The 27,962-nt window shown below is 46.0% G+C and overlaps 1 protein-coding gene across 6 annotated transcripts in view; it reads left to right on the top strand.

Annotated features, from left to right (window-relative positions):
- SMARCAL1 (SWI/SNF related, matrix associated, actin dependent regulator of chromatin, subfamily a like 1) overlaps positions 1 to 27,962 on the top strand; it is a 54,482-nt gene that overhangs the window by 17,909 nt on the left and 8,611 nt on the right. For all 6 annotated transcript variants that reach the window (XM_058705562.1, XM_058705581.1, XM_058705600.1 and 3 more), the window contains exons 8-14: positions 850 to 1,000; positions 2,590 to 2,748; positions 5,858 to 5,923; positions 13,273 to 13,413; positions 17,808 to 18,026; positions 24,052 to 24,122; positions 27,435 to 27,537. In XM_058705562.1, coding sequence (XP_058561545.1) covers positions 850 to 1,000; positions 2,590 to 2,748; positions 5,858 to 5,923; positions 13,273 to 13,413; positions 17,808 to 18,026; positions 24,052 to 24,122; positions 27,435 to 27,537 — 910 coding nt within the window. The remainder of the gene's footprint in view (positions 1 to 849; positions 1,001 to 2,589; positions 2,749 to 5,857; positions 5,924 to 13,272; positions 13,414 to 17,807; positions 18,027 to 24,051; positions 24,123 to 27,434; positions 27,538 to 27,962) is intronic.

Here is a 27,962-nt window from a genome sequence, read left to right as displayed (position 1 = left end):
TAGACAGTAGCTCTGTCAAAGCCCGGCAACGGCCTCTGGGGTGGGTCCTTTCATGCCCGTCTCACGGCTGAGGCGTGAGGAGATTGGGTAACTGGCGTGAGGGTACCCAGCTGCGAAGCGGTGGAACCGGGCGGCCCCCCAGGCCAGTCTGGCCCCCCGGACGCTGGAACACGCCCTGATGCACACAGCGTCAGCAGGGGTTGTCACACTGGAGGGCGGAGGGGCTGCGGCGGCTCCTGGTGGACAAGCTGCTGAGGCTGCTGCTCCCTGATAGACATCCCGGCTCCATCCTCCCCACGGCCTGTCCTCCTCTTCTCCAGTGTCCTGTCTCTGCCGGCTCCTTCCCTTTGCCCCTGTGCATAAACGTCCTCTCTGACCTTGAGAAAGCCTAATTTCAATGCCATCGTCTCTTCTTCCTTTCCCTTCTAGGCAGACCTTTCACGTGAGAGGCGTCCCTCCTGGCCCCTCTTTAGGGGCTGGTTCCCAGGATCCTTCTGGCCACTCCCCCAGGTCTCGCCTGCACTGGGCTGAGGGGCCGCCTGTCCTGGAAATTTTCTTCCTTGGCTTCCATGATGCGCTTATCCTCTAGAGCCCCTCCCTGCCTTTTGACCCCCATTTCACATTTTCCCTATTTTGGCTCTTCACTGTTATCATTGATTATACTGTCCCCTAATTGGCTCCCGCCTTCCCTGTCCAGGGAGCAGGTCTGTAGCGAGCAGGGCCCGTGTTCCCTCGTGCGGTGGCCCACACCGGGCGGTGCACATCCAATTATGTGGTTAGCTAACAGCCCTGACACTAACAGTGACACTAACAGTGCCACGCCACTGTCCTTCCCTCATCTGCTTTCAGTTTTGCCATAGCGAAAAGAGGCCGCCTGCTGCTTGCTGACGACATGGGCCTGGGGAAGACCATCCAAGCCATCTGTATCGCGGCCTTTTATCGGAAGGAGTGGCCGCTCCTGGTGGTGGTGCCGTCTTCGGTGCGCTTCACATGGGAGCAGGTCAGTTCCCTTTGTGTTGTGATTCTAATACCGAAGCATCCTCGGTGTTACAGCAGTCGAGTGACAGTTGGGGACAGGGCCTGGGAGCTTTCAAGATCCTGTCTCAGCTGAGGGAGGAAGGGAGAGGAGATGGCCTTCTGAGGCCAGGCTTATGATTTTTCTGAATGAGAATCAGGTTGTACCTTTCCAAAGCTAGCCAAGGAGCCGTGAGCTCAGACGTGGACGCGTTGCCTCAGTCTGGCAGCAGACTCTTCCCCAGTACGTCCTGTGCCCCTGCCGGTAACACCTTTCACCTGCACCACACTTCAGCTCAAAATGGTTACCTCCTCATCCCGAGGCAGCCGTGTGCATTGGACGCAGTAGATGTCAACCCCGTTTAGGGGTGACAAAACTGAATCTCAGTGAGGTGAAGCAGCGTGCTCACTGGTGATGGGAGCATTACAGGACCTTGAAGCCGTGTCTCCTGAGGTCAGAGTTCTTGCACCCTGCCGAAGGTGATGTGAGCAGGATGTCCGTGTCGACCAGGTACCATTATGGCCGAGGGAGCCGACACGAGCTCGTCTTCCGTAAATCTAGGGATCAGAGTGCTTCCAGTAAAGGAATAAACACCCAGACAAGCAAACTTGGTGGAGAATGAAGAGCTCATTGACCATCAGTGGCTTTTCCCAGCTCTCTGCTACTCATGGCAGCTGTCAGCCTCATCACACGCCGGCTTCTGACTCAGCCTCACTGTGAGCCACTTGTGGAGAAGAGGCGACTCTGCCCGTAGCGCTCAGCCCGGTGCACAGACGTGCCCTTCCAGCTGAAGAGAAAGCAAAACTTTAAAAATGTGCATCGAAACAATACCTTTTTATCCCTGTCCCTATGACCTGAATCTGCCGCTGCCTCTAGAAACTAACAATTCAGCACGTATTTATTTGGTGCGTGTTAGATTCCCACAGCACCCTCAGAAATGCTGAAAGAACCAGATGGTCACTTGGTTGTGAGCAGAAGCGAAAGTAGACAAAGAAGCAGCACTTGCCATCATAGCAGTGTCAGCCCCGGATGCCAGGGGAGCTCCCAGACACCAGCCGCTGACACGGAGGCTGCTGGGGGCCTCCCATTGGTTGCAGGCAGTGGCTTTGGCCAGAGATGGCAAGATTTCTGGAGAGAGCAGGTGACAAGTATTTTTGTCATTATCGGTGTCTTTGGTATATACCAGCATCTGGTAAGACTTCCTTTACAAAATTCCTCATTGAAAGAGTCACATTCTTTCCCTGCAGAAACCTGCCATCTAGTTAGAGATTGAAGGGATGGAATCCGCAGACAGCATAGTGACTGCCAATGATATTTGCATACTAAGGAAGGCAGTGTCCCGTTAGTAGAAAGTGAAGGAGCGGACGGGTAAGAGGGCAGCGGAGGTGTTTGCTGTTCATGGGCCCAAGGGTGCCAGCAAATGCAGAAGGGTGTGGAGAGAAAGGCACTGAGTTTGTTTCTCGGGGAGCGTTAACATTGTCCCTTGAGGGGGTGCTGTTGATGGGTCGGCTGGGGCCTCAGCTGACGGCTGCCGGCCGGGTCTCCCAGGCTCCATTCTCCCCTCTCATCCCCAGGCCTTCCTTCGGTGGCTGCCGTCTCTGAGCCCAGACCGCATCAATGTCGTGGTGACCGGCAAGGACCGCCTGACAGCTGGCTTGGTCAACATTGTCAGCTTTGACCTTCTGAGCAAGTTAGAAAAACAGCTAAAAACCCCTTTTAAAGTTGTCATCATCGTAAGTGACTTGGCAAAGTCTTTAAGTACTTTCTCTCTGGGGAAACTTTCTCTTAAAAGCTCCAAGAACTTTGATGCCTGTGTTCTACGGGAGCCTCCCTCTGTTTCTAAGAGAATAGAAATCACTGTCTTTATTTTGTGGGAAACTGACATTTTATTCATCTCAAATAGCAGTCCTCAACCCTAGCCGCATATTAGAATCTCCTGGGGTGCTTTTTGAAAAGTGTCATTTACCAGGCCTGAACTGGGGGTTTGCAGCCCATCTCTCCAACATGAAGTCATGGACAGGGGCTGCTGGTGCGGACAACAAGGGCGTGTACCTTCATGTGGCAGCCTCTTGTCCGGGTGGCTTAGGCACACGGTCCAAACAGCTAATAAGGTTTTTTCCAGCCAGTATAAAGACCCTCCCTCCCCCACCTCAAAAAGTACAGCTGACCCTTGAACCACATGGGTTTGAATGCATGGACCCACTTATGGGCACATTTTTTTTGAAAAGTTCAGTCCAGTACTGTAAACGTCTTTTCTCTTCCTTGTGATTTCCTTAATACTTTTTCTCTGGATTACTTTGTTGTAAGAATTCATCATATAATCCTGTATCATACTAAGTATGTGCTAATCGACTGTATGTTACCGGTAAGGCTTCTGGATGAGTAAAGGTTTGGGGGAGTCCAAAGTAAACACTGACTTTTGACTTTACAAGGCGGGGGGCGGGAGGGGGCGGGGGCGGTTAGTGCCCCTAATCCCTGTGTTGTTCGAGGGCCACCTATACTTTTTCCTCAGGTTTGTTGTTTTTTGAGTAGGCTTTACTCAAGTTCTGTGCACAGATGTGACAGCACATCTTTCAGTCACTGGCTTTCCTTGTTTACATGCTTCACGTACTCCGTAAGGAAAGTCTAGAGAGACCTGGTGCCGGCTACCTGTCAGAACCCCGTGTGTTCACATGGCTCACAACTAAAGATTATGAAAAGGTGTGCAGTCCCCATCCCCCATCCAGGTAGCCACTAACAGACATGCAGGGCCGAAGACCGCAGCGGATGGTTTTCAATGGAAGCTTACCCTTGTTTATCCTCTTGGTGAAAGAGGGACACCCAGTGCCTCCGGACCATATGAAAGAGCCTTCTTTATTCAAATGTGTGAATTTTAAAGCCAGTGGTATTTTCCTTCTTTTAAACATAGAATTCTCTGACAGTGGCTTCCCAAATTTTGATGCTCAAAATGTGTAGTGCATATCTCATCTAGAAGGAGAGAAAGGGATGAGTTTTTAGGAGGCCCAGAAAAGTCAGCAAATCGCAGTAGAGCCTGTGGGTTTCTCGACATGGGGCTGGCTGTCATGGGAGGCTCGTTCATCCGCGTGTCCAGCCAACAGCTGAGCACGAGCTCCACGGCCCGCACGGTGCTGTGCCCTGGGGGTGTGGAGGGAGGAGAGTCAGCCCCGTTCTCTAAGATACCATAGTCCAGTAGGACAGACAGACACATACGCACACGGATCATTATAGTACATTTTAGTGCTTTCATAGATGTGTGAGCCAAGTATTGTGGGAACTCAGAGAAGAGAAGAAGAAGGCATAGTTGCTGACCTCGGGCATCTATTATCATGATTTGGGCGTGAGAACCATACTATGGCCTTAGCTCAAGCAAACTTAAATGGTTATATCTTTTTGTAAAAGTTTATTTATTTCGAGGCAGAGCAAGACAGTGTGCAATCAGGGGGGGACAGAGGGGGAGAGAGAAGCTGTCAGCACAGAGCCTGACATGGGGCTCGATCTCACAAACCGTGAGATCATGACCTGAGCTGATCAAGAGTTGGATGCTTAACCCACTGAGCCACCCAAGTGCCCCAAATGTTTATATCTTCTCATAGCTGTCAGGGCAATGAGTCTTCGAGGGAGTCCTTTCTGGTTTGGCACAAATTTGGGTGTGGCTTTGAAAAAATGGTAGCATACCTGTAAAATGAAAACATGAAAAGAAGAATCCCAGGATGATGGTGACAGTTCTACAATGTGTAGGAAGAATAATGCCTTCATCTCCTGCGGGTTACCCTGTGTCAGGTACTTTATGTGTAACTGCCGATCTTCCCGGTGGCTCCTAAGGCAGATGTTCTCTCCATTTCAGCCGTAATGGAACTGACAGTGAAAGTGGTTACATGATTTGCCCACAGGCATGAAGCCAGCAAGATGGGGTGTCATTGATCAAAGCTGGACTGCATCTGGCTTTAGAATTCATGTTTTTCTGCTTCTGGCTCAACACTTAGCCTGCCATATGGTTTTTGGCAAGCCACTTACCACCAGTGTTGGTTTGTCTTCAGTTATTTAAGAGCCCTGTCTTCTGATTTCAGAGAAATGTTGTAAGAGGGAATAAAGTGTCAACTCTAAGATGTTACACTTCTTCGGAGAGTTCAGATAGAAGCCATTCCTTGGGGTTAGAGTGGTGGTACATGTTAGCCCACTGCTTAAAGGGTCTTTTCCTTCCCTGTCCTCTGTACTTTCTGCTGTTTCTCTCTATAAATCCCTTTTTCTTGGCTGTCATATGCATTCATCATCACACCGTATGAATATTACAGCCCAGCTTTCTGGGAACAGATACTGTGACATTTGTGGGTTCACCTTATACTCCCCTCCACTGTGCTTTTGAGGTCCATTTCGGTTTATCATAGCTGAAATGGAACAGGAGGTTTCTCACATCACCTCTAGAGATAGAGCCAGGATCCCCCCCCGTGTCCCCATCATAGTGTGGCCAACAACCACTGAGTGCTTACTAAGTTAGCTGGCAGGACTGTTCTGTGTGTCAGCTCATTAAGACTTACAGCAACCTGATAAGTTAGGTAGTGGTATTTTACCCATTTTATTGATAGAGAAACTGTAGAGAGGTCTGTTGGTTGCTCAGGTACATAGCGAGTGATTTGAATATGTACCAAAATAGAAACTTCCCCTCAAAATACTAAGAATGTATTAGTTACAAATTTGGGTTTAGAAAATATGACAGGGACTCATGATCGGTTATGGTTGAACAAGAAACCGCTAGGGGAGGCATCCTCAGTGCAACGCCATGCCAGGTCAAGCTTAACACGAGCCGTGTCTCCATCCGCTCAGGATTTGGCTGTTTCTTTTCAGGATGAATCTCACTTCCTCAAGAACATTAAGACAGCCCGCTGTCGCGCAGCTATGCCCATCCTCAAGGTGAGTCCTGCTGGGAATAGACTTGAGGCTGGAGCCCACCCAGCGCAGAGGTCCTGCTGTATCTTGCTCAGGCTTGCAGGGGGGTCCAAGGAGAGCAGGGGCTGTAAGTCCAGGGCCAGGGGCTCTGGGCCGTGGACGTGACTTACGTTGACCGAAGCTATCACCATGTAGGGCTTCAGTGCCAGACTCGGTGTTCTTCCTGACGTCCTGCTAAGGAACTGGCGCCTGGCGCAGTCACCTCTGTCTCTCAGAGATGAAGTCCTGTTGAAGGTCACAGGCTGGATGGGGACTGCATTTTGGGTGCTCCTCGGGCTCCCAGACGAGGCAGAGGGGAGCTGCCAGCATCGTGTCCTCTGAACAGCTCAGGAGAAGCTTCCTGTCTTCTAAGCCACTTGTGGGGGCCTGGCTCTCATGGTGCTAGGAACCAAGGGAGAGGAGTCATACAGACTTGGAACCGGGCCATCAGGGATCAGCAGGAAGCATTGGCAAACCCGAGTCATGCCCAGAAGCTGGTGCTCTTTCCTGGGGTCACCCTAAGCCTTTTTTGTTAGCGAGACGGGCAGCCATGCACACCCCTTTCTGTGGCCTACACGGGGGCGTGAGTGCTTTGGCTGGTTGAGCCTTGGCTTCAGAGCAGGTGGGGGTGTGGATTTAGTGGAGCTTCAGGTCTTTACCTGGATGTGTTCTATTCTGACATGAATTCAACCTGTGCCACGTTTCACCTGGCACACACTTCCATGTCTATGGTTTGTGTCCAGACTCTCCCGACCCCAGATGGTGGCAAGTCCCCCAAATTTCCTTCCTTCTTTTTGTGGGGAGCTTTTTCTTAATATTGGGGGACAATACCACAATTAGGAAGGTAGCTTTTTCCTCTCCTAAGGTAGAAATCTCTCACAGATGACTTTGGGAGAATCTACTTTGGTTTATGTAGACTGAGCAGACAAAAGTACATGTTTATCTTGTGCTTTATTAAAGCAGCCTTGGTGTTGTGCCAGCACTTTAAACCTGCAGCTTTCATTGCTTAAAAGAAGCTTTAAGTTGTACCTAAACTAGGGAAAACAAATATGCTAAGTGTTGCTGGGGCTTATTAACATTTGAAAATTCACTTAATTTTTTCAACTCCCCCTGAAGCACAGCCGTCTACTCATTTCAAGTTTTATTTTGCTTTCTTTTGTTTTAGGAATAACAAGTAATATGATACATCTTCCAAAGCAGGATTATGTCATATGCTCCAAACTTAAAATAAAAGTCCTTTAATTAAAAACCTTGATCCTCTGCTCATGTAACCTATAAATATTTATGGACACACTTAAATGAAACTTTTTTCCCAGAGTGGTGACCCTTCTTTTAGGAGGCTTTAATATGTTCTCTTTTGCAAAATGTTACCAGATCTTCGTACTGTGGTTCCAGTATTATAGTCATACCTAAAAGTAAATGTGTACCCTTGATTGTTTAGGCCAAAGAAATGGCACAGTAGATCGGGTATATCATTAAAGGTATAGTTGGGGAGCTTCTGAGCAGCCGTCTTGTTAATGCAGTCATTGCCCGGCCGGGAAAGCTGGACTGCATCCTTGTTTCCGAAATATATGCTTCTGAGCCAGACCTTTTAAAGCAGCATTTATATCTTTAATATCGTGGGTATATTTCAATTGATATATTTGAGACAAATGTTTTAGCAGTTAACTAGCATAGATTACTCTGCACTTGCTGTACAACTTGGATGTGTTAACACTTTGAGACAGGACCCACGAACATAGCCTGCTGTTTATGAAGGTGTCCTGAATCCACTCTCGTACATAACATTGAGTTCACAGGGTTCCGGACCTGTGAGTGGAGGTGGGGCTGAGGCATTCTGCCTCAAACCTTTCATCTCTCCGCTGTGTTTTCGTCTAGATCAGAGTTTCTCAGCCTTGGCACCATTGACACTGTGGGCTGGATCGTTCTTTGTTGTGCAGGGCTGTCCTGTGTGCTGTAGGAAGTGTAGCACCATCCCCGGCCTCCACCCACTAAGTGTCAGTAGTACCCCCCAGTGGTGACAACCAAAATTGTCTCCAGATATTGCCAAACGTGCTCTGGGGGGCAAATCACTCCTCCCCATCTCTGTTGAGACCCACTGATCTAGGTACTCCAAGGAGATGAATCTAAATATTTTTGGAACAAGAGGAGAGTTGGGAGAAGTAAAATATGCCCTTGAAAAGCCATGTCAGGGCCTAATTTGGTACCACTTGGTTGTTCCTCCAACTTGCGCACCTCCTAGAACTATATTCTGATGATTTCAAGACATGTTCAGCAAATGTGCATGGTGGGGTGATTAGGTTATGCCATCCAGTGTGTGAGATGGCCAGGCCAGATCACATCCTGGAAATGCAGGTTTCATACATGGTGACGGCAGACACAGGGCACGTGTGGTTGAGGTTGTAGGAAACTGGTGTCGTCCCCTGGGAAGTGTGACGTCTTTCTTCTCCTACAGCACTATTTGTTTGGGCTACTAAAGAAAGGTAGTTCTGTTTTTATGTATACATGCATGAAAGTAGGCAAGACAGAAAGCTATGAAGAACAAAATTCAGATCCCCTTTATTCCTTCCAATGGAGAAAACCACCAGTAACAGCGTGGTTATTTTTCCAACATGGCAGTTGGAGAGCAGGGTCATCATTTTTAATGGCTCTAGAGCATCATGTTGTGTGGACGCGTCCCGTAATTTAACCCTTAGTGTTGGATGTTGTTTTGCTCTTATGAATAATTTTGCAAGCGAGCACCATCCACGTCTTTGCAGCTTGCACACCTCGACCCCATTAGGACAGATGTCCACACGCAGAATTGCTGGGTCAGAATTTCACCTTTTGATAGATGCCTCTGATGTCCCATGGGGCCAAGCATGACTGTCTCTATTCCCACTCAGCCTGAACCGCACAGTCTTTCCCACAAGACTCTGGCCCTCATGGTTGTCAGTCTCTTTCTTTTGTGCAACGAGGTACGTGTTTGAGTCTTCCTTAGTGGGGTTTGGTTTATATTGCTTCTTACTGTCAAACCAGTGTTAGGTGATTTCAGTAGAGAGAAAAAGCCCTCAGAATTCCCACCGTCCTTTCCTAATAAATACCTGTGTTTCTTTTTGTGTGAATAGAGCCTCTTTTACAAATCACTGTTGATTGGTTAGATGAAATGAGAGTAGTGGTCTAAAATGGATGAGCCTTTTCTTTTTCCATCCTCATTAAGTGTGTGTAAATAGATGATATATTCAAAAGGGTGTACAGTGAAAAACGACTCTGTCCCCCCTCTGGGCCCCTGACTCCTTGATCTGTGTCTGCAAAGGCAGCCCAGGTTACCAGATTCTCACGTTTACTTCTAAAATGTAGTCTATGCCCGGTGAGTATGTGCATCCGGGTTTTCTTCATTCCTTCTTAGAGTGTTCTACAACCACTCCTTTGCCACTGCCTTTTTTCTCTTAATAGTGTATCTCAGAAACTGTCCCACCTCATTTCAGATGACACAAGCTCATTGCTACAAATACTGTTTTTGGTTGTACGACTCTACCATAATACATGTCATCTGTTCCGTTTTGATGGGGTTGTAGCCAGGCTTTGGCCATCTTTTCATACGATATACAAGCAGGTGGTAGAAAACCCAGTCCCGCCACATCGACAAGAGACGGCTCTTCGCCCCTCTCAGCCCGAAGGGAGAGTGGTGTCAGTTGGAAGGTCTGCTGTCCCAGTTGACGAGGCTGCAGGAGGAGTCTCTTGTGGTCCTGCTGTTCTGGTATGAATTCTCTCAATTGCAGCACAGAATCAGAAATGAAATTATTGGAATCTAGTACTTAAGGTAAAATAGACTTTTTTCCAGAGGAAAAAAACATGCTTAGTATTTAATTTGAGCATGTGTGTTATATTAGTGATACCTATACCCATGCATGCCTTGAAGGTCAAAACAACAGAACTTTAATTAGCTATGATTATAACGTTTAATGTTTTCTTGTACATTTTGGTGTTTTTGAACTGCTGTAGTCATGTTCTTCCTTGTTTCTGTTCTTACCTCAGAATGAGTTGCCTTTTACATGGCATCAGAATTTTATTAATATCGAAGCAGTGATGCTCGCCTGCCTTGAAAGCTCTGTGGTTGTCATGCAGATCAGTTTAGTGTTGGTGGTGGTGTTCAGACTTGTGACTGGAGCTGTGTCTCTTTTGGGGAAGAGGCTAAAACCTAGAAGGGAACCATTTTATATGAAATATGCTGACCCGACCAGAGACTGAGGCCATTTACGAGGCATCACTAAGTGGTAGGGATCACTGCTGGTCCCTGGGGTGGCCCTTGGTCAACAGGGGCGTAATTATGCTATTTGTCTTGGTTTGGCCTTGCGTGTCATGGAGAGCAGGGGGACGAACAGAACCTCCATCTGCTCGGATTCCAGTCACTGGATTTCTCCTGAAGATTGGGGTTTCCCTCTTGTTCTCAGGATTTAGATTTAACTACAGATGTTGACTCTTTGGTTGTTTCTTGGGTAGTGACAATGATCCTGCGTTTGTTCTTGATCTGTGTACTTTTAGTCACATGTCCCCAAACTGTGTTTGCCTCTCTCCTTATTTTTGAAGATTCTACAATGACGTCTACACTCTTGACAGCATAGCTCCAGTGTCCGTGCCACATAGAGCTTGTGTGTAACAGGACACTTGGGTAGCGTGGGCTTGACCTGCTTTTGGATGTCACCAGCTTTCTCACGTTGTACTTCTAAATCTCAGGGGACTCCACCTATGGCCTGAACTTTATTTAGAGTACCATCAGGAATAACACTTGGCAAGAACTTTGGGCTTTGGGAAGCATGACTTTTTCCCCAGTCTGGAGCCTTGGTGAAGTGTGTTTTAACTGGTCAGAATAATTCAGTAAAGCAAGTTATTAGCTCAGTTGGGAAAAAAAAAAAAAAGAGGTAATGATGGAAAGCGAGGAAGAATTCCCAGGCTGCGTCTTGTACGAACTTACAATTTTGGTTCTTATCTTTGCAACATAACATTCTCTTAGCTCATATTTAAAAATCTATGTGAAAAAAGAAACCTGTGTGTAGGTTATGCACTGTGAGTCAGATTGGGTTCTCCTTGGCAAATTACATATATTAACTTGTCCTGCCAGCAACCTGTTCTACAGGGCTGACCTGATGACCTTGACCCATGAGGAAACTAAACCTGCCTTTGAAGGTCATCTGCCTCCCCCCTACCCCCAAGCATCTGTTCCTGTGAATCACATGATCTCTAGCGGATACCACATAGAAATTATCTTTTTACACCGCTCCCTTGCAGATTTCTTGGGTACTGCTTTCTGTGCTTAGCCACAGGGGTTAACTGTAAAGTATTCAGCTTAGTGTTGATGGATGTAATTTTATACGTTTATATTTTCTTAAGTCGGAGTTTCCCCGCAGTGGACGGTGACCTACAAATCATGCACAGCTGGGCAGGATGACAGGCTGCACGGGTGACAGTCATGATGGCACCACCGTGTTGGGGCTGAGCAGGGAGCAGGCTAAATCATTCCAGAAAAGATAAGACGCTGTTCTGGCTTCTTTTCAGAGCTGGTCTTTTTCTTTTCCTTTTTCCATAATGCTGCCTCTGCTTTTTAAACACCCACAAACGTCCATTTTCAGCGGTTTCATCAGCCCTAGTCAAGGCAGCGTATGGGATAACGGGCTCCAGATTAACACTGTCCTGGAGTGATTTTCCATCACCTGGTTTGTGAGCTGCCCCTCCCCAGGCACCAACAGCAACGTGGGGAATAGGTTTAGGATGATAGGCTGATTTTCTCTTCTTGATAAGGCTTCTCATTTTCCCCGTTTCATTGAAATGGTCTTGAGCCAAGGCAAGCAGTGCTACAGACGTCATTCAAGAAGCTCATTGTTATTTTAATGAGTCTGCATTAAACCGCGCAGGAAATTAGAAGGCTGGGTAATTGAACTGTGGAAAATTATAGCTGGAGAAATTCATAGCTCTCCTGTCATAATGGAATTAGGTATTGGCGGTCGCTGAGAGGGCAGAAGTGCATCTTGAGAGTTGTATATATTGTATATTTATAAAGAAACATTTTTCTTCCCTCTGTTGCACCTTTATTTATTTATTTTTATGAGGCAGCATATCCATTTGAAAACCTAATTTCCTCTCCTAGGTGATTTACTGCGTGCGATTGCCTTACACTCCTGTTGTTAACTCAAGGTTACAGTGGTTAACAAGGTGTTTCTAGACAACTGAGTTCCGTGGTAGGCTTCCTTCCCAGAGCTGAAATGGATTTTACCTCCAGTAATTTTTGGCCATTCCCTCCCCTAATATAGCAGCGAGTGTCTCCTTTTCTATTCTCCCCTCTTTCCCATCTTAATACGACGTGGTACATTTCGGTTTGATCACCTTTGGGTCAGGTTGGTGTCAGGATGGTGGGGAACTTGGAGCTCATCGTTGGCGTAGACCATTTATTTCTGTCCCACCCACTGCCAAGCAGGCTGCTGCAGACCTGGGCTGGGTTTAGGGTTAATGGACCCAGGTCCCACTTTTTAAAGTCCTTTTTAACTGAAAAATAAGCTAAATCAGGGCTCTCTGGGCTCAAGGCATTGTGTCACTGGGTTAGCGACAGCCTTTTTTTCCTCCAAAGAAAATCAGTTAGAGGCTTACGCACAGGCCACCCCTGACTCTTCGTCCTGTCCTCAGTGTCATTATCTGATCAGAAGTTCAACTTGGATGTCAGAGATCAGAGATCCCCTCTGGAAAAAGGTCAGACCTGGTGGTCTCTCCTCAGCTGCCACTTCCAATACTGAGTTCTTTGAGTTTCTTCTGTCTTCCCTTGGTTACTGGTTAGCTGAATATTTTTCAGCATGCATCCAGTATTTATAGATCGCTTGCTTTGTGCCAGGTAACTGTGCAACAGAAGATAAAGGTGGACACAGCCCTGATCTTAAGATGCCTGCAATCTAGTGAGGGAGACAGAAGAGGTAGAATTCAGGATAATGTGCTAGGTCCTGATACAGGGGGACAGGGCTGTCCCAAAGGCAGCCCAGGAAGTGGCATCCAGCTGCTTCTGTGGGTCACACCGTGAGGCTTGTGGAACTTGTGTGTTCTTCTTCTCTGGCCACGGTACCTTTGCTTAGAGTTCCCAGGTGTAGGCCAGCCTGCAGTGTCTTCAGAATCCAGATCTCCTTGGGTTGTGAGAGCAGTAAACTGGATAACTGCCTCAGTCAGAGTGCCCAGGAAGTGAGAAATGCTCCCGCTACATTCCAGGGGATTTTGCTGTCTCTGGGGCATCCAGCTCCTATCCCAGTGGGGCATTTGGGATATACCCTATGTGCTCCTCTGTGCACTCTCAATCCCGCTGGCTGTTTGTTTTCTAGGTTGCCAAGAGGGTGATCCTGCTGTCCGGCACACCAGCCATGTCCCGGCCCGCAGAGCTCTACACCCAGATCATTGGGGTCAGGCCCACTTTCTTCCCTCAGTTTCATGCATTTGGACTTCGCTACTGTGATGCCAAGCAGGTATTTATTCTCCCCTCCCCTCTCCCCCACCCATTCCTTACCCTGATTTTGAGACCTCCTTTGTGTTCCTTCTCTTTGGCCATGGTTACGATCAGAGGCACACTGGCCAGGGAGCCGGACCCAGATTTTAGTCCTGCTTTGCCGCTAACTCTGACCTTCGAGTGTCCTCAAGGATAAGATAAGAACATGGGGCGCCTGGGTGGCGCAGTCGGTTAAGCGTCCAACTTCAGCCAGGTCACGATCTCGCGGTCCGTGAGTTCGAGCCCCGCGTCAGGCTCTGGGCTGATGGCTCGGAGCCTGGAGCCTGTTTCCGATTCTGTGTCTCCCTCTCTCTCTGCCCCTCCCCCGTTCATGCTCTGTCTCTCTCTGTCCCCCAAAAAAAAAAAAAAAAAAAAAAAAAGCGTTGGAAAAAAAAAAAGATAAGAACAGTCCCTCCTAGTTGTAATGCTTGTGATTCCAGGGTGGTGTTTCCCAATAAAGGGACCGGTGGCTGATGCGTAGGTGCACAGAACTCTGAGAAGGGCACCTAGGCGAGCTAGGGGTGAGGCTGGGGCCCATATGCTCTGTGCAAAAAAGGCCACAGAGACATCGAAACGGGTGGAGTGGAGAGTGTGATCTGGTGCTGCCTTGGTGGGCTCTCGTCGGTCAAAATGTTGACTCATGACAGTGAATTGTGCCTGCTCGGGAGGCTAGAAGCCTCTGAGCTACAGATTCTCTATGAACACAGTGCCAGTGGAGCAGGTTCCTCTGGAGCTACAATCTGCACAGCTTCAGTCTCCGAACGTGTCAGAGAGAGCCTTGTGAACACGAATGCCATTGCAATCAAAGTCTTGATTTTTTGTTTTAGGTTTATTTATTTTGAGAGAGAAAGAGCTCATGCACACACCTGTGTGCATGGGGGAGGGCCAGAGAGTGAGGGAGAGAGAGAATCCCAAGGAGGGTAGTGCACTGTCACCGCGGAGCCTGATGTGGGACTTGAACTCACGAACCGTGAGATCATGACCTAAGCCAAAACCAAGAGTCAGACACTCAACCGACTGAGCCACCGAGGTGCCCCAAAATCTTGATGTCTAAAACCTCGATTTTTTTTTTTTAACTGGAAAAAAAATGTCTATTTAATGACATGGGGAAATACAAGAGTGGGGAAAAAAGTAGGATGCAAAATTTTCCCCATAATTCATTCATTCATTTGTTCTCTCTCCCTCCCTCTCTTTATCCCTGTCTCTCCCCTCCCCTCTCCCCTGCACCTCTCTTTCCTATATGATTGGAAGATGACGTACACGAAATAATGTACAAGAAATGGATTACTTTTGTAAACGAGAAAATTGGCATTTTTTAAATGTTTACATGATTTACCAATCCTGCATTCCTCCTGATGGGCCGTTGAATCCCTCAGTGTGCATCAGTCTGATCAAGCCAGCTGAGCACAGGACACTGTCCTCCTCAGCAGAGGAGGCTCCTAACTGAGCCTTGTTTCTCTCCTTGTCTACAGCTGTGCCTCCCTCTACAGTGGGCTCAGCATGTTTCCTGAGCTGGGGGGGGGGCCTCTCAGTGTCAGGCAGCCATAACCAGCTTGGCCAAAGCCTGGGCACGTTTCCCATATTCTTCCCCAAAAATAACCCAAGAAGGGATGACCCAGAAAATCAGCCTCTCGTTTGCTTAGGTGTTCATTTTTTTCCTTATGCACTGAGCTGTCTTCTTCTGGGTTTGGGCTCCTCCTTCTTGGCTCTGGTGCCTTCTTCACCCTCTCCAGACCCCCCCATGGGATGCAGCTCCTCTGTTAGCTCGCGTGCCGTGGCCTTGGTTGGCCACGGGGGATGGAAGCGGAAGTCCGGCTGGCGACCTGTCTGGCGGTTGGGATGGGAGTGGGGCTGGCTGGCGTCTTCTTCCTGCGCCCCTAGTAGCTCCCTCTGATCCAGGCTCCGGAACTTCCACAATCTGAAAACCAGAGGGAAGATTCATCAATTTTTCCTTCTAATCTCTGTTTTTGAAGCTGTGGCCAGGGCAATGAATTTATCCTTCAGCGGCAATCCTTCATCTGGCAAAGTCAGACTCCTCAACTCCTCACCTCTGTTCCCACGAGGGTCCACACAGCCCTGAATGAGAATGGCAGACTCAGGTCCCCTCTCTCAACTGTAGGTCACTTCTCCTTTCCCCCAGCTGTTCTGCCGTAACTTTGTAACTTCGTGAACCTTGACGCCACATCCTGAGCCTCCCCTGACTTCTTTCTTGGGGGTGGGGCCCCTGCTGCAAAGGCTCCAACCGGTCTCTAGGACCTCATTGTTTCAGACCTTAAGGATTCCTGTTTTGTGATCAAATGACAACTATAACTGAGCCACTATTTGCATCGAAGATGCTGACACATTGGAGAAATGGCTGCAGCTTACTCCTTCTGCGTGCATGCCTCCTGCCGTCTTGAGAAAAAGCCTTGCTATGCAAGTTTGTGATGTAAATAAGACTGTCTGCCTTATTTTTTAAATGCTCTTTCAAAAAACTTTTCAAGTACTTTAAAAATACCCACTTACGTTCAAACGCGGTGCTTATAATGTAAATTGTAGTGCTTTGCAAAGTTAATTGCAAACCATTTTTAGCTGCTTATTGAGGCAGGAAATTTCTGTTATTGAATGTATTTAAAGCCATACACTTCTTTAACGCAATCTGTAATGCACTCCCCCCAGGATCAATCCAGATTAGATTCCACACAGTTGTCGTGGTCCCACAAAACCCTTCACGAGTGATTTGTACTTCTGTCCTATTAGTACATGACCCACTTTCTGAGAAGGACCTTCGCTTCCTCAGCCATCTGGGCCCAGAGTGGAATGTTTGCCTAGTGATGATAGGGGCTAAAGACAGAACCCATTGCCTTTGCCCCCACACCGCCCCTTCCTGTGTCCCCAGTCTCTGTCCACCATCGCCCCAGTCTTCATGCCATCCTCATTCATCCTTTCTCTCTTCATTGCACCCCCCCACCACCACCACCAGTCAAGAAAACAAACATAGACAGTGCCTTTCCTTCCTTCCACCTAGCCCGGTGCCTGCTACATGGTAACTTTTCAATAAAAGCTTGTTGGATTGTGAATATTCTAAATTTTAAAACTTTAGTATTATTGGGTTTTAACCTATAAGATTAAAAGCTGACATAGTAGCACTTAGGAGCATGATATCCAGATTAATTATGGTATCCACTTGCGTCAACATGGTGTTTATTTAATGCAGCCAGTAGGCCAGAGCTGTTTTGTTGTTGTTGTGGCCAGCTTCTTACATTGAGAGAAGCCACTGAAGAGAATGCCCCATGCTGAGCTCATTTTTGACCCTATGCATAGCATGAAGGCATTTGCTGAAACTTCCAGTTGATTTCAGGATATTCTTAAAAAGAAGACGCAGTTTTTGATCATTTTACTTTGTCTTTGACCATCTCTTCCTATTCTCTATGTAGCATAGGTTTATAGGACACCTGCCATATCCCCACGATGAGAGAATAGGTCCACTGGCCCTCAAGAGTGAACAAGCCTAGCTTCTACTCGAGGTGGTTCATGGCCCTGGGGAGGCTGAGACAGGAGAAGAGATAAGCAGCTGGAAACATAAGGCAGCAAACACCCTGGTTCCCTGATTTTCTACAGGACTATAGACATCAGTTCTTATTTCGAGTAAGATTGTTAGTGAAGAATAAGGTTTTCATTTTAGCATCTTACCTAGCTATGTGACAGGGAATAGATATTCTTGCTCATTGCCTCTCATGAGCTGCTAAGTGAAGAAACTGATTTTATGAAGGACTGCTGGTGAACCCTAAAACCCACCTCTGGTTTCAGCCACACTGGTACAATCCTGTGCTCTGGGTTCCTTCCTTCAATTCCCACCAGCAGCAGCCTTCCTTCAATTCCCACCAGCAGCAGCAACACCCTGCGTTCATGTCACTGCACTTGGTTGTGTTGGTGTAGCCCATACTAAGGAACAACAGCTTCTTAAATCCCAGTGCATCCCATCAAATAAAGGTATTACTGATAATATGATTTGTGATGTTGTGCAGTGAACTCTAGGAGAAGCCCTAGGGAAGAGGATTTGTTTATTTAGAGTATGGGAATACTTTGACAAGCTGGGTGTCTTATTTGTCTTTTAATGTAATAGATACCAGACCTCTTGGCATCTTGCATTTGCTGCTAGAAAGTTTAGCATGTAGAACACCAGGATATGTTTTTAGTTCACTTCATTCCTTACTGTTTCTCTTTTCATTCCTAGTTCCCATTTGTATTATATTAGGTTTTATTCATCTTTTAGAGCCACTTGAAGTTCTCTGAACAAAGCCATAGGAAGAGAAAGCTGTGAGAATGTTGAGGTCACAGCCTGGTTAACTTGGCCCTGGGAGAACCTAACTGGATGTATGTTTCTCTCCACAGCATCCCTGGGGATGGGATTATTCAGGTTCCTCCAACCTCGGAGAGCTAAAGCTCTTGTTGGAAGAGGCGGTCATGCTGCGACGCCTCAAGAGTGATGTCCTTGCCCAGCTCCCAGCCAAGCAGCGCAAGATGGTAGTCATTGCCCCAGGCCGGATCAGCACCAAGGCCAGAGCTGCCCTGGATGCCGTGGCCAAGGAAATGACCACCAAGGAGAAAACTGTGAGTCTGGGGCTGCAGACGGATTCAGGGGTTGATGTGTCCACAGCTGTTCCTTCCTGGGAGGAGCTCTACGGGGGGGTACCCAGAGTTCTCTGGGCTTGCCTTTCCATGATCTCTTCCCACCCCTCTGGACAAGGACAGTGAGCCCATGTCATTTCTCAGCCTACCTAGTCTGCTTCTAAAACCTCTTACTGATTTGCTATTTTATGCATGTGTAGATCACTGTTGACAGATGGTCATAAAAATAAACCCCATGGTAACTGCAGAATGGTGATATATATTCTGAATCCCTCAAAGAAAGTTGGAATTTATGTTTAGTGTATTTTGAGAATGCCTTAGTCTAGTAACTGTTACTCAGTCTAGTAACAGTTAAGAAATTAGTCCTAAGCGTATCTGATACATATGTGTTAACGCTCTGACAATACATGTTATTTTAGTCAAAATAACAAATTGACATTTATATAACAAAGTGGAGTTTTCAAACCCTCTTAACCCTTAATCCTTATTACAGTCATTCATGGTTGGCAAGAAGTTGGCATCCCCATTTTACAGGAAGGGAAACGAAGGCTCACAGAAATTGTAATTTGGCCAAAGTCTTATGGCTGCTCCGTGGCAGAGCTGAGGCTATAACCAAGCCTGTTACCCCTATATTTTAAGGTCTTTCCACTATGGTGGTTTCATCTTTTCAAAACACTTTCATATCTGTCTTTAGTGTCATACTGTGCTAAGTGCTATAAAGTAATTTACACCAGCTCCATCTCTGTCCTTTTGAGATAAAACCTTGCAGTTTTCATTGCCAAGAAAATAACAGTTATTGACATTTTTTGACATTATCATAAAGCATTATCTGGGCTTGTTATTACCTTGTATAAAGAAACTTAGATCCAGATGAGATCCCAGCCTTCTGGGAGAGCACAAAATAAATAAGAATGACGAGAGACAGAATGCATGGGTTTTTTTTTTTTATGTTATTTTACCATGTTATGAGCAAGACCAGCAGGTAACTTTTAAGAAGCAGAGTCTAGGGTGGAAGAGGCACTGTAAGCTATCAAGCTGTATTTAATTTATGCTGTAGTGCATCTAATAATCTGGGTGGTCTGGAGGAAGTGAGCGGGCATAACGTCTTTGCTGTGGGGTTTTCCAGCAAAGTTCCCCTATACCAACGTGGACACACAGACCAGCCATTCTCAAATTGTATTTCAGTGGAGCCATGAGCAGAAGCAGGTGTTCTGTTGCTAAAATCAGCGTTGGTGGTCTTTTTCTGATGTCTAGAGATAAAAATTCGATGAATGGAAATTCTTTTTCTCAGTTTAAGCTTTTTCTTATAATTTTCTTAAATCTTTAATGTTTACTAACGGTTGCCCACTAGTGAACTCCGTCAAGAAAGCCAATGCTCAAGTACAACAAATATAGTATTAATGGGAAAAATTCAGATGTATGATAGTTTTAGATGCAAAGATCCGAATGTGTATAAACATTCTTTTATTTTAGTTCCTTGTGTGTACAGAAGTAAGCCTATCGGTTTTTCATGGAATTCCCTAGAAAACCCCCTCGCCTGTACCTGGCCCCCTCCCAAACCGGGCAGAGAACAGCAGTCAGTGGGCATTTGAATTGAGGAGGAACATCACATTGAGTGTGGCCAAGTGGCAACTGTAAATTGTGCAATATCGCTAAAAAGGAAAAGAAATAAATAGAAGTATGGGAATTTTTAACTTTTAGTGCAGCAAGATTTGAAAGCATTTTTAAAATTTTTCACCAGCTTATGTAGTTCTTCACATTAGGCGAGGGGGCTCTTTCCAAAGATGATTTCAGATGTAACCTGAAAGTTTGAGCTCTGAGTTTACAGGGCTAATGTAAAATTGACTAGGCTAAACCATGGAAATCAGGAATGTTGGGTATTTTTATAACTTCCGGTGGCCATATAAGTCCCCTAAATTCTGGCATATTTTGATATTTTCTTACCTAAAAAGGGGAGCCAGTACTGGTCTCCTAGACCTCACGCAGGAAAAGTGCCTAAGGACAGTGTCAGTGGCTCTGAGTCCCTCCTGTTGTGTGATTGTCGTCTCCCTGCCCTTCTTCCCAGGGTCTTAAACACTGGTTTTGCAGATTATGAAAGCCTAAATTGCAGCGTAATTCAAGAATCCAGCAGAGGAGGAGCCCAGCGCTCTTCTCAGTCCAGTGCTTAGAGTTGCCATGTTTCCTTGGCATCTCAGAAAAATTAAGTTTGTCCCTAAAAGAGAGAAATTGAGTTGGTACAGATTACCTTCAGCATTATGCTGAAGCCGGTTACTAGATTCTTTCCGATAACAAGACAAATCCCTGAAAAATTGCTTCCCTTTTGTGTTTTTTAATGTCAATTCATTTTTATAATGGAAAATCCAAGTAGAACATGAATTCATGAGCTTTGCCCTTTGGACCGCCAGAACTTGTCTTACTCCAAAGCCATGTATGTGGTGCATCTGTCCACTGTGGATCTGATCAGAAGCTGCACCCTCACTTAGTTCAGGAAGGGGAGCCAGGAGTGGGACCAGATGGCTTTTGACCTCCCTTCCAAACCCTGGCTGGCTGTGAAAGCTTGAGTTGAACAAAATAAGATGTTCGGGGATCATGGTTTTATGGTTTTAGTCAAGTGAGGAAGCCCTGTGAATCTGCAGAAAGGTGCCCTCCCATTTTGATAGTTACCTTGTAGCCCCAAGTTTCCCCGCAGTGTTGTGTGTTCCACTGCTAACCTGTCAAGAAGTGATTCTTTGTTCCCTCACACCTTCCCATCTGGAGGAAGTGGCCCATTTATGAAATATAATGCACGACGAAAGCTTTGTCTTATTTTCAGCTGAAATAATAGATATCTTTTCACAGGCTAAGAAAAGCTGACTCTAATTCTGATCAGCTTTTGTCTATAGTAATTTTTTTGATCAGCAGGACTAGGCAGAAAAATGGAACAAGTCCGTGCAGACTTCCTGGTGACAGTGTTACTTCACCCTTCTGCTGTTTGACGATGCATTCAAATTCCAACCTAAAAAAATAATTGAAAACCCCAGTGGACCTAATTTAGTACAAGTCAAGGACACAAGAACAGAGAATACAGGTTATTTAAAATTTCCTGGTCCACAGCTGGCAAACGAAGTGAGATCATTAATGGACCAGTATTATGTCTACTTAGTTTGGGGAAAGTTTGGTGGGTTTTTTTTGTTTTTTTTTTTTTTTAAGAGAAAACGATTGGTTTCTCCTACATTAAAAATACAGTAGCTATCTATTGCCTAGAATCTGAAAAATAAAAGTACTTATAAGAAACACTTATTGTTTCTTATACTATAAAAAAGAGTCACCCATCTTTTAAAAATATCATATAATGTTGGCATATATCATTTGGGTAGTTTTTCATCAAACGTGTATATTTTGCTTTAAAATATGTATTATATAGAGATATGGGTAACATATTTTATATATAGTTTTTTAAGTTTATTTTTATTTATTTATTTATTTATTTAGAGGGTTGGGGAGAGGGGCAGAGAGAGAGAGAAAGAGACAGAATTCCAAGCAGGCTCCAGGCTCTGAGCCATCAGCGCAGAGCCCGACGCGGGGCTTGAACTCATGAACCATGAGATCATGACCTGAGCCGAAGTCAAACGCTTAACCATCTTAACCACCCAGGTGCCCCAAATGAATAACATATTTTAAAAGCAGAATGGATACCCTGTAACCATCCATCAGCCAGCGAAGAATACAGGTTACAAAACTACATTGTGAACACTTTCCTATGTTGTTAAATGTTCTTTAAAACTTCCCCCATGCCCATGTTATAATTTTGCTAATAACTTTGAGTCAGACATTTGAGTTATTTCAGCTCACTTTTCTAAGTAATAGCAGCTTACATAGGAACTGGTGAATGTGGACTATATGGTGAGTGTAGATTTGAAGGAGAAAGTCACCGCCGCTCAGGGACGTGTGTACTTTGAAGGCTTTGGTGTACATCACAGGTGCCCAGTGAACCTGGGTGTTTGTTCTGCCGCACCTCATCAGCTCTCGGCAAACCTCACATGGGCAAGGTCTCTCAGAGGGCTTCCCGCCACTTGTCCGCCGTTTCCTCTCCCTGTCTTGTTAGCCAGTGCGGAGTGAGCGAGCGTGGGTGGGAGGGAAGGACCTGACGAGAGCGGTGGTGGTGTCCAAAGGGCGTGGGAGTGAATGTCAGGACCAAGGACGACCGGGGTGCCGTCTGCTTGTGGCCCGCCCGCTGCAGGTGCGGTCAGTACCTGGAAGCCCGGCTCTGTCCCCTTGGTGTATCCTGTGAGGGACCATGTTATGTGAGAGGGCCTGGCCTGCTGCAAGGACCCTGTGAGGGGACATGAATGGACTTCAGGATGTCTGTGAGCTCACTGGCCAGAAGTGAGCTAGCTCCATCCGAGTCTAAACAGGGCCTGTAGCTGAGAAAGAGTTTAAGACACTGTCACGGGGTCGCGTCTCCAATAAGAGTTCCCGGGAAGTTTGAATTGTTCAGTTGGGCCTCGGTCACAACATAGGAGGGATGGTGGTTCCACTGCACTGTCAGTGGCCCCCTGGCTTCCTGTGGTTCCGGGTTATCTTTCTTCCTTCTCATCGAGTCCTAGAGGAAAGATGCTGTTAAGAGCCGGGGAGCTGTTTTGGCCAGGCAGCTCCTCCTCCGTTGTGGTGCCCGTTGTTTAAGGTATCATTTGGTAGTGTTTCTATAAAACATGTGTGTATTTTGCTTTAAAACATGTATTATATACATGTACACTTATATAGAGATATACATAATGTATGTAATGAGTAACATTTTACTTATTTTTGTAAGTTTATTTATTTTTATTTATTTAGAGAAATAGAGAGCAAGCGGGGGAGGGGCAGAGAGCGAGGGAGACACAGTCCCAAGCAGGCTCCACAGCCTGGCTGTGGCTGCTTTCCTGAGTTATCCACGAGTTCAGGGCCATATGTGTTATTACTGTGGGGTCACTTCTTTGTTCCGTGAAGACGCTATTGTGTCCGTGACCGGCCTCACAGGGCCCAGGCACAGAAAAACTGAGGGCATCTGTAATCCCACCCTTGCTAGTGGAAGGAGAGGGCCACCCTAGCGAAGATGGTAAGAGTGTCCTCCCTGGGGGCCCAGAGTGATAGAAAATGTTATCTTGTGACATTGTGAAACTATGTGTGCATCTCCTGCGTTAGCATTCTCAATTAATATTTATTTAGATGCAAACTATAAAGAAAATATGGTTTCTTCTCCTAGGAGGTCAGTCACCTTATGTGGGAGCCAGGCCAAAACACGTGAATAAGGGTTTTGAGATGATACTAGAATAAGCTAATTGGTGCCAGTTGGAATCAATTGAGTAAGTCTTGGATAGAATTAAACTTAGTTAGGGGCGCCTGGGTGGCTCAGTCAGTTAAACATCCGACTTTGGCTCAGGTCATGTTCTCATGGCTCATGAGTTCGAGCCCCATGTTGGGCTCTGTGCTGACAGCTCGGAGCCTGGAGTCTACTGCGGATTCTGTGTCTCCCTCTCTCTCTGCCCCTCCCCTGCTTATGCTTGGTCTCTCTCTCTCTCTCTCTCAAAAATAAAAATAAACATTAAAAAAAATTTTAAAAAAAGCCTTTAAAAAAAAAGAAGTAAACTGAGGTATGGACACGATGTGGCAGAAGAGAAAGGGGGAGGCAAGAACAGCATGGGCCACTGGCGCATGGAAGTCGCTGGCTGTAGTAAATGGCTTAAATAGCTGAGCAAGACTGCATTTCAGCCGCTCATGTGAGCTCGGCACAGACGGCAGGTGAAGCCCCATTCCGGGGGCTTTCGTACTCACAACAGTTCTTGGGAGACGACCGGGTCCCTGTAATGTCACGTTTCCAATGACATGGTAGAGTCTATACAGTTCCTATGGCTTGGCTAAAGTCAGGGCCTCCTGGCTCTGATAACTGGCATTCGAGTCTGTAAAGCTCAGAGCGGTGATGATTATGTCAGCTTCTCCCAGGGTTCCCGGAGTGGGAGACTTTAAACCTAGTCTTCTGTTTCCACAGAACCGGCAGCAAAAAGAAGCCCTCCTCCTCTTCTTCAGTAGAACAGCTGAAGCGAAAATCCCGTGTGTCATGTGAGTGGCCCCCACATGCTGACTTCTCTCTCCCACCCTCTGTCTCTCCCTCGTCTTTCGAAAGATAACACCTATTACCTTAGTCCACCAGAATGGTTTTATTGCTCTGTATGAAATGATCAGGCATTAGAATTATTGCTGCTTCCGTACAAGGCTTAGGGCAGCACGGCTCATCACCACAGGGCAGAAGCGGGCCTGTCCCGGGAGCAGTGCCAGTATGAGTTTGGGGTCCTTGAGAGATCCTGTCTTGACCACTCATCAGTGGAGCTGCTGCACTTACAAGGAGGGTAGGGGTTGACCAAACACTAAGGGGAGCTTTTTCCCTTATTAGGAAAACTATGGTCACTTGCCTGTAGAAAAACATTAGGGGTTTCATGGAAGACCGAGAAGGTTCCCTCATATGGGGATTCTCTGGGGTTCTCCAAAGACAGAAGTTTCAGCTGTTCTTTACCTACATAGAAAGGCTGTCATACAAACTGTCCAAGCTTGCTCAAAAGATACAGGCAAGTGGCCACTGTCACACTGAGTTTTCTTTCTGCCTTATAAACTAAGGCTGAAGTCATAATTCCTATTCTTAAATGTATTCACTGACTTGAAAAATTGTCTGCTTTTCTTAAAGGAAGGAAAAACCCACTCATGTTCAAATATTCACTGTGGTAGAAACTTGAGGCAATTCTCATGACGTGCGTTTGCCTAATTTTTTATTGTTTAACATTCATGTGAGGCTCTGGCAGGATAATGGTCCAAGTGATTTAATTACAATGAAAATGAACTTAGTGTGGGCTGAGCGGTGCCAGCTTGGCTGTGGGGACCAAGATCTGTGTATAAATTGAGACACAGACAGCCTACCTCACCCTCTCACTCAGCCTCCAGATACCCCAGCCTCTCCAGCCTCTCCCTCTGCACCCCTAAATGCAGTAAGGGAGTGAGTTCACTGCATCATTCAAATCTAAGTTTCTGCACAAAAAGACTGCTGAATGTTGGCCGGCTCTCCTTCAGCCTCTGGGCACTGCCCTTTTCATTTATGATCCTGTTAGGAAACTAATGAACTCCAGATGTGGTTTTACAGCCTGGAAACTTATCTCTCAGAAACAAATGTGAATTGCCCCCACCACCCCATCTCTCACGAGCTGCTGAATAACAGATGGCAAGGGTGTGATCCTTTCCCTCAGTCTCTCAGCTCGGGACCCACAAAATCCAGGGTCTCTTGAGTGCTAGCCACAGAGCCAGCCATTTTTCTTAGAAAGTTTCACTCTAGCCATTCAGCCACCTCATAAATAAACTTTGGTAATATCTGGTCTTCGTCCGTTTAGGCTGCCATAACAAAAATGCCATAGATTGGGTGGCTTGAACAACAGAGATGTATTTCTCGCATTTCTAGAGGCTGAGAAGTCCAAGATCAAGGCACCGGCACATGAGGTGCCTGGTAAGGGCCATCTTCCTGGCTCCCAGACAGCTGTCTTCTCGCTGTGTCCTCACGTGACAGAAGGAGTGAGGATGCTCTCTGGGGTCTCTTCGATAAGATCATTAATTTCATTCATGAGGGCTCTATCCTTATGACCTTATCACTTCCCAAAGGTCTCATCTCACAGTAACATCACCTTGGGGGTTATCATTCACCATGATTTGGTGAGGGAGGGGCACAGACATCCAGTCTATTACCTGCCTTGTACATACTTTCTCAAAATTCCACGGTAACTTGGGTAGTGCTTTATTGTTTCCAGCCAGTTTTGACATCTGTTAACTCCTTTCACACTTGGAGCCTCTTTGTGAGATCAGTCAAATAAGTGAAACTGGCCCCATTTTCAAAATGCAGAAACTAAGTAAATTTCATGTATATCTCGGAGCCTCAGAGTCATACAACTAGTAAGTGGAAATGAGATTATAAATCTTAAAACCCCAATTTCCTCTGCTAATGGTTTTTCTTCCCTTTTTTGCTGTTGTTTGTCTGTTTTCATTTTAATGGGCATCTTTTGATACAAAAGCCAATGGTATTGTGGTAGGCAGATATTTCCAGCCTGGCAATTTAGGGACCTGGGAAGGGTAGAAATACAAAGCCATGTCTGAGATGCAGAGGAGAGAGAGGAATTAGGAAAACTGACACCTATAGTTGTTAATGAGCTGTCCAGCTTGATTGTATGGCTTTGTGACTTTTTGATGCTGTAGCAATAAACTTTCTTGCTTATATCACGGCAAATTTTATGTCTCTCAAACTAATTAAAGTAGATTCTATTAGTACCAACTATTCACAGATTAAACTCAAATCCATTCCCTGGTTGGCCAGTGTTGCTTGAAAATAATTCTTAGATGCTTAGAGGAAGCCTTTGAGATTTGTCCTTCTCCATGGAGGGCAATGTCTCTTCTGTGCCCAGACACACCCACGTGTGAGGAAGGCCTCAGGCAGAGTGAGTCCTGTTTGTGTCCGAGGAGGCTCACCTTCCAGTTGCCCTTGTGGGAACAGTGACCTGTCCTGGGATTGTGAACCCTCCACAGGGCGTTAATCCCAGGGAAGCCATACGAGTTTGTTGACTGGGTGATACACCACCCCCACCCTACAGCTCCCCAGGGTAGCTGCCTTCCTTTGGGGCCATGGCTAAAGATGGGCGTGGGAAGTCAAGAAGAAACACAGTTGTGGAAGAGAGAAGTGAATCAAGGGGAGAATAAAGAGCATGCAAATATGGTTCTTCACTCCATCTTCCTTTGCCTCAGAAAAAAAATTCCCTTACCACTGACTTAACTGTTGGCTTTGCAGCTTGCCGTCTAATGTGCGAGGGAACTAGGGAGCTTTTCCCGACCGTCTCTTCAGTACTAATACTTACGTTTCAATATTGCACTTCCAGAAATTTGATTACTGTCAAGAATCCCTTAATCCCCCGCTTAGGCATTTTCAGATCTTAGACGACATTGCAATTTGGATTGAAAACACATTACAACAAGAGTAGAGCAGAAAAAGTGAAACTGTTAATTGTCTTCTGTGATCCCAGATAGTAAGAAAGTTTCAGCAACATCATCAGAGACACATAAAACATAACAGTATTTTGATTTATTAGCGTGCGGGAGATGACGTAAAAGTAAGGAATAACTCTTTCAGCACATGGCAGAAGGTGGCTTCCCTGCAGCTCCTAATTTTGCTTCTTCTGTTCAGGTGACCTGGTGTGAGCAGTAGAGCTGAGAGCTCAGCTCCCAGAGAAAGGGAGGGAAAGGGTTGGGGAGAGAGCAGGTGCCTCAAAGGTGTCTGCTAAAAATGCAGTGAAGTCATTTCAGCTGGATAAGTATATGTTTACTTCATTGTGCTGTCATTGTCAAATGCAGTGAATACGTCCTGGACCTACTGGAAAGTGGAAGAGAGAAGTTTCTAGTGTTTGCACACCATAAGGTGGTTCTGGATGCACTTACTAAAGAGCTTGAGAGAAAGGTGAGCCCCCTTCGAAATTCAACACAGGATGTGCTTAAGAAATCGTTTCCTTTTTAAGGTCATAAATTTTTTCTCCTGCAATTATTTTTTTTCTGAAAATTTTAGAGGTGGTTCATTAATCCATCTGGCTTTGAATTTTGTATATGATGTGATGCAGGAAGCCAGGCAGTAGAATTAAAAGCCATAATCCTTGGAAAGGAAAAATCAGAGCTGTCAGTATATTCAGGAGACTCAAGCCAACTAATTGGAAAATTATTAGAATGCACAAGAGTTTAGGAGAGTGCCTAGATTCCAAATAAATACACTAAATAAATTGATTTTTTGTGTACCAGTTATAACTAATTAGTAAATATTCAAGTTCACAGCACAAAAAAGCATAAAGTACCTAAAAGTAATCTCACCAAGAAGAGTGTAGAAACCAATGA

Source organism: Neofelis nebulosa, chromosome 2 (genome assembly GCF_028018385.1).
Source record: "Neofelis nebulosa isolate mNeoNeb1 chromosome 2, mNeoNeb1.pri, whole genome shotgun sequence".
Taxonomy (NCBI): Eukaryota; Metazoa; Chordata; class Mammalia; order Carnivora; family Felidae; genus Neofelis; species Neofelis nebulosa.
The sequence above is the reverse complement of the archived record's forward strand: the minus strand, read 5'-3'. Positions and strand labels throughout refer to the sequence as shown.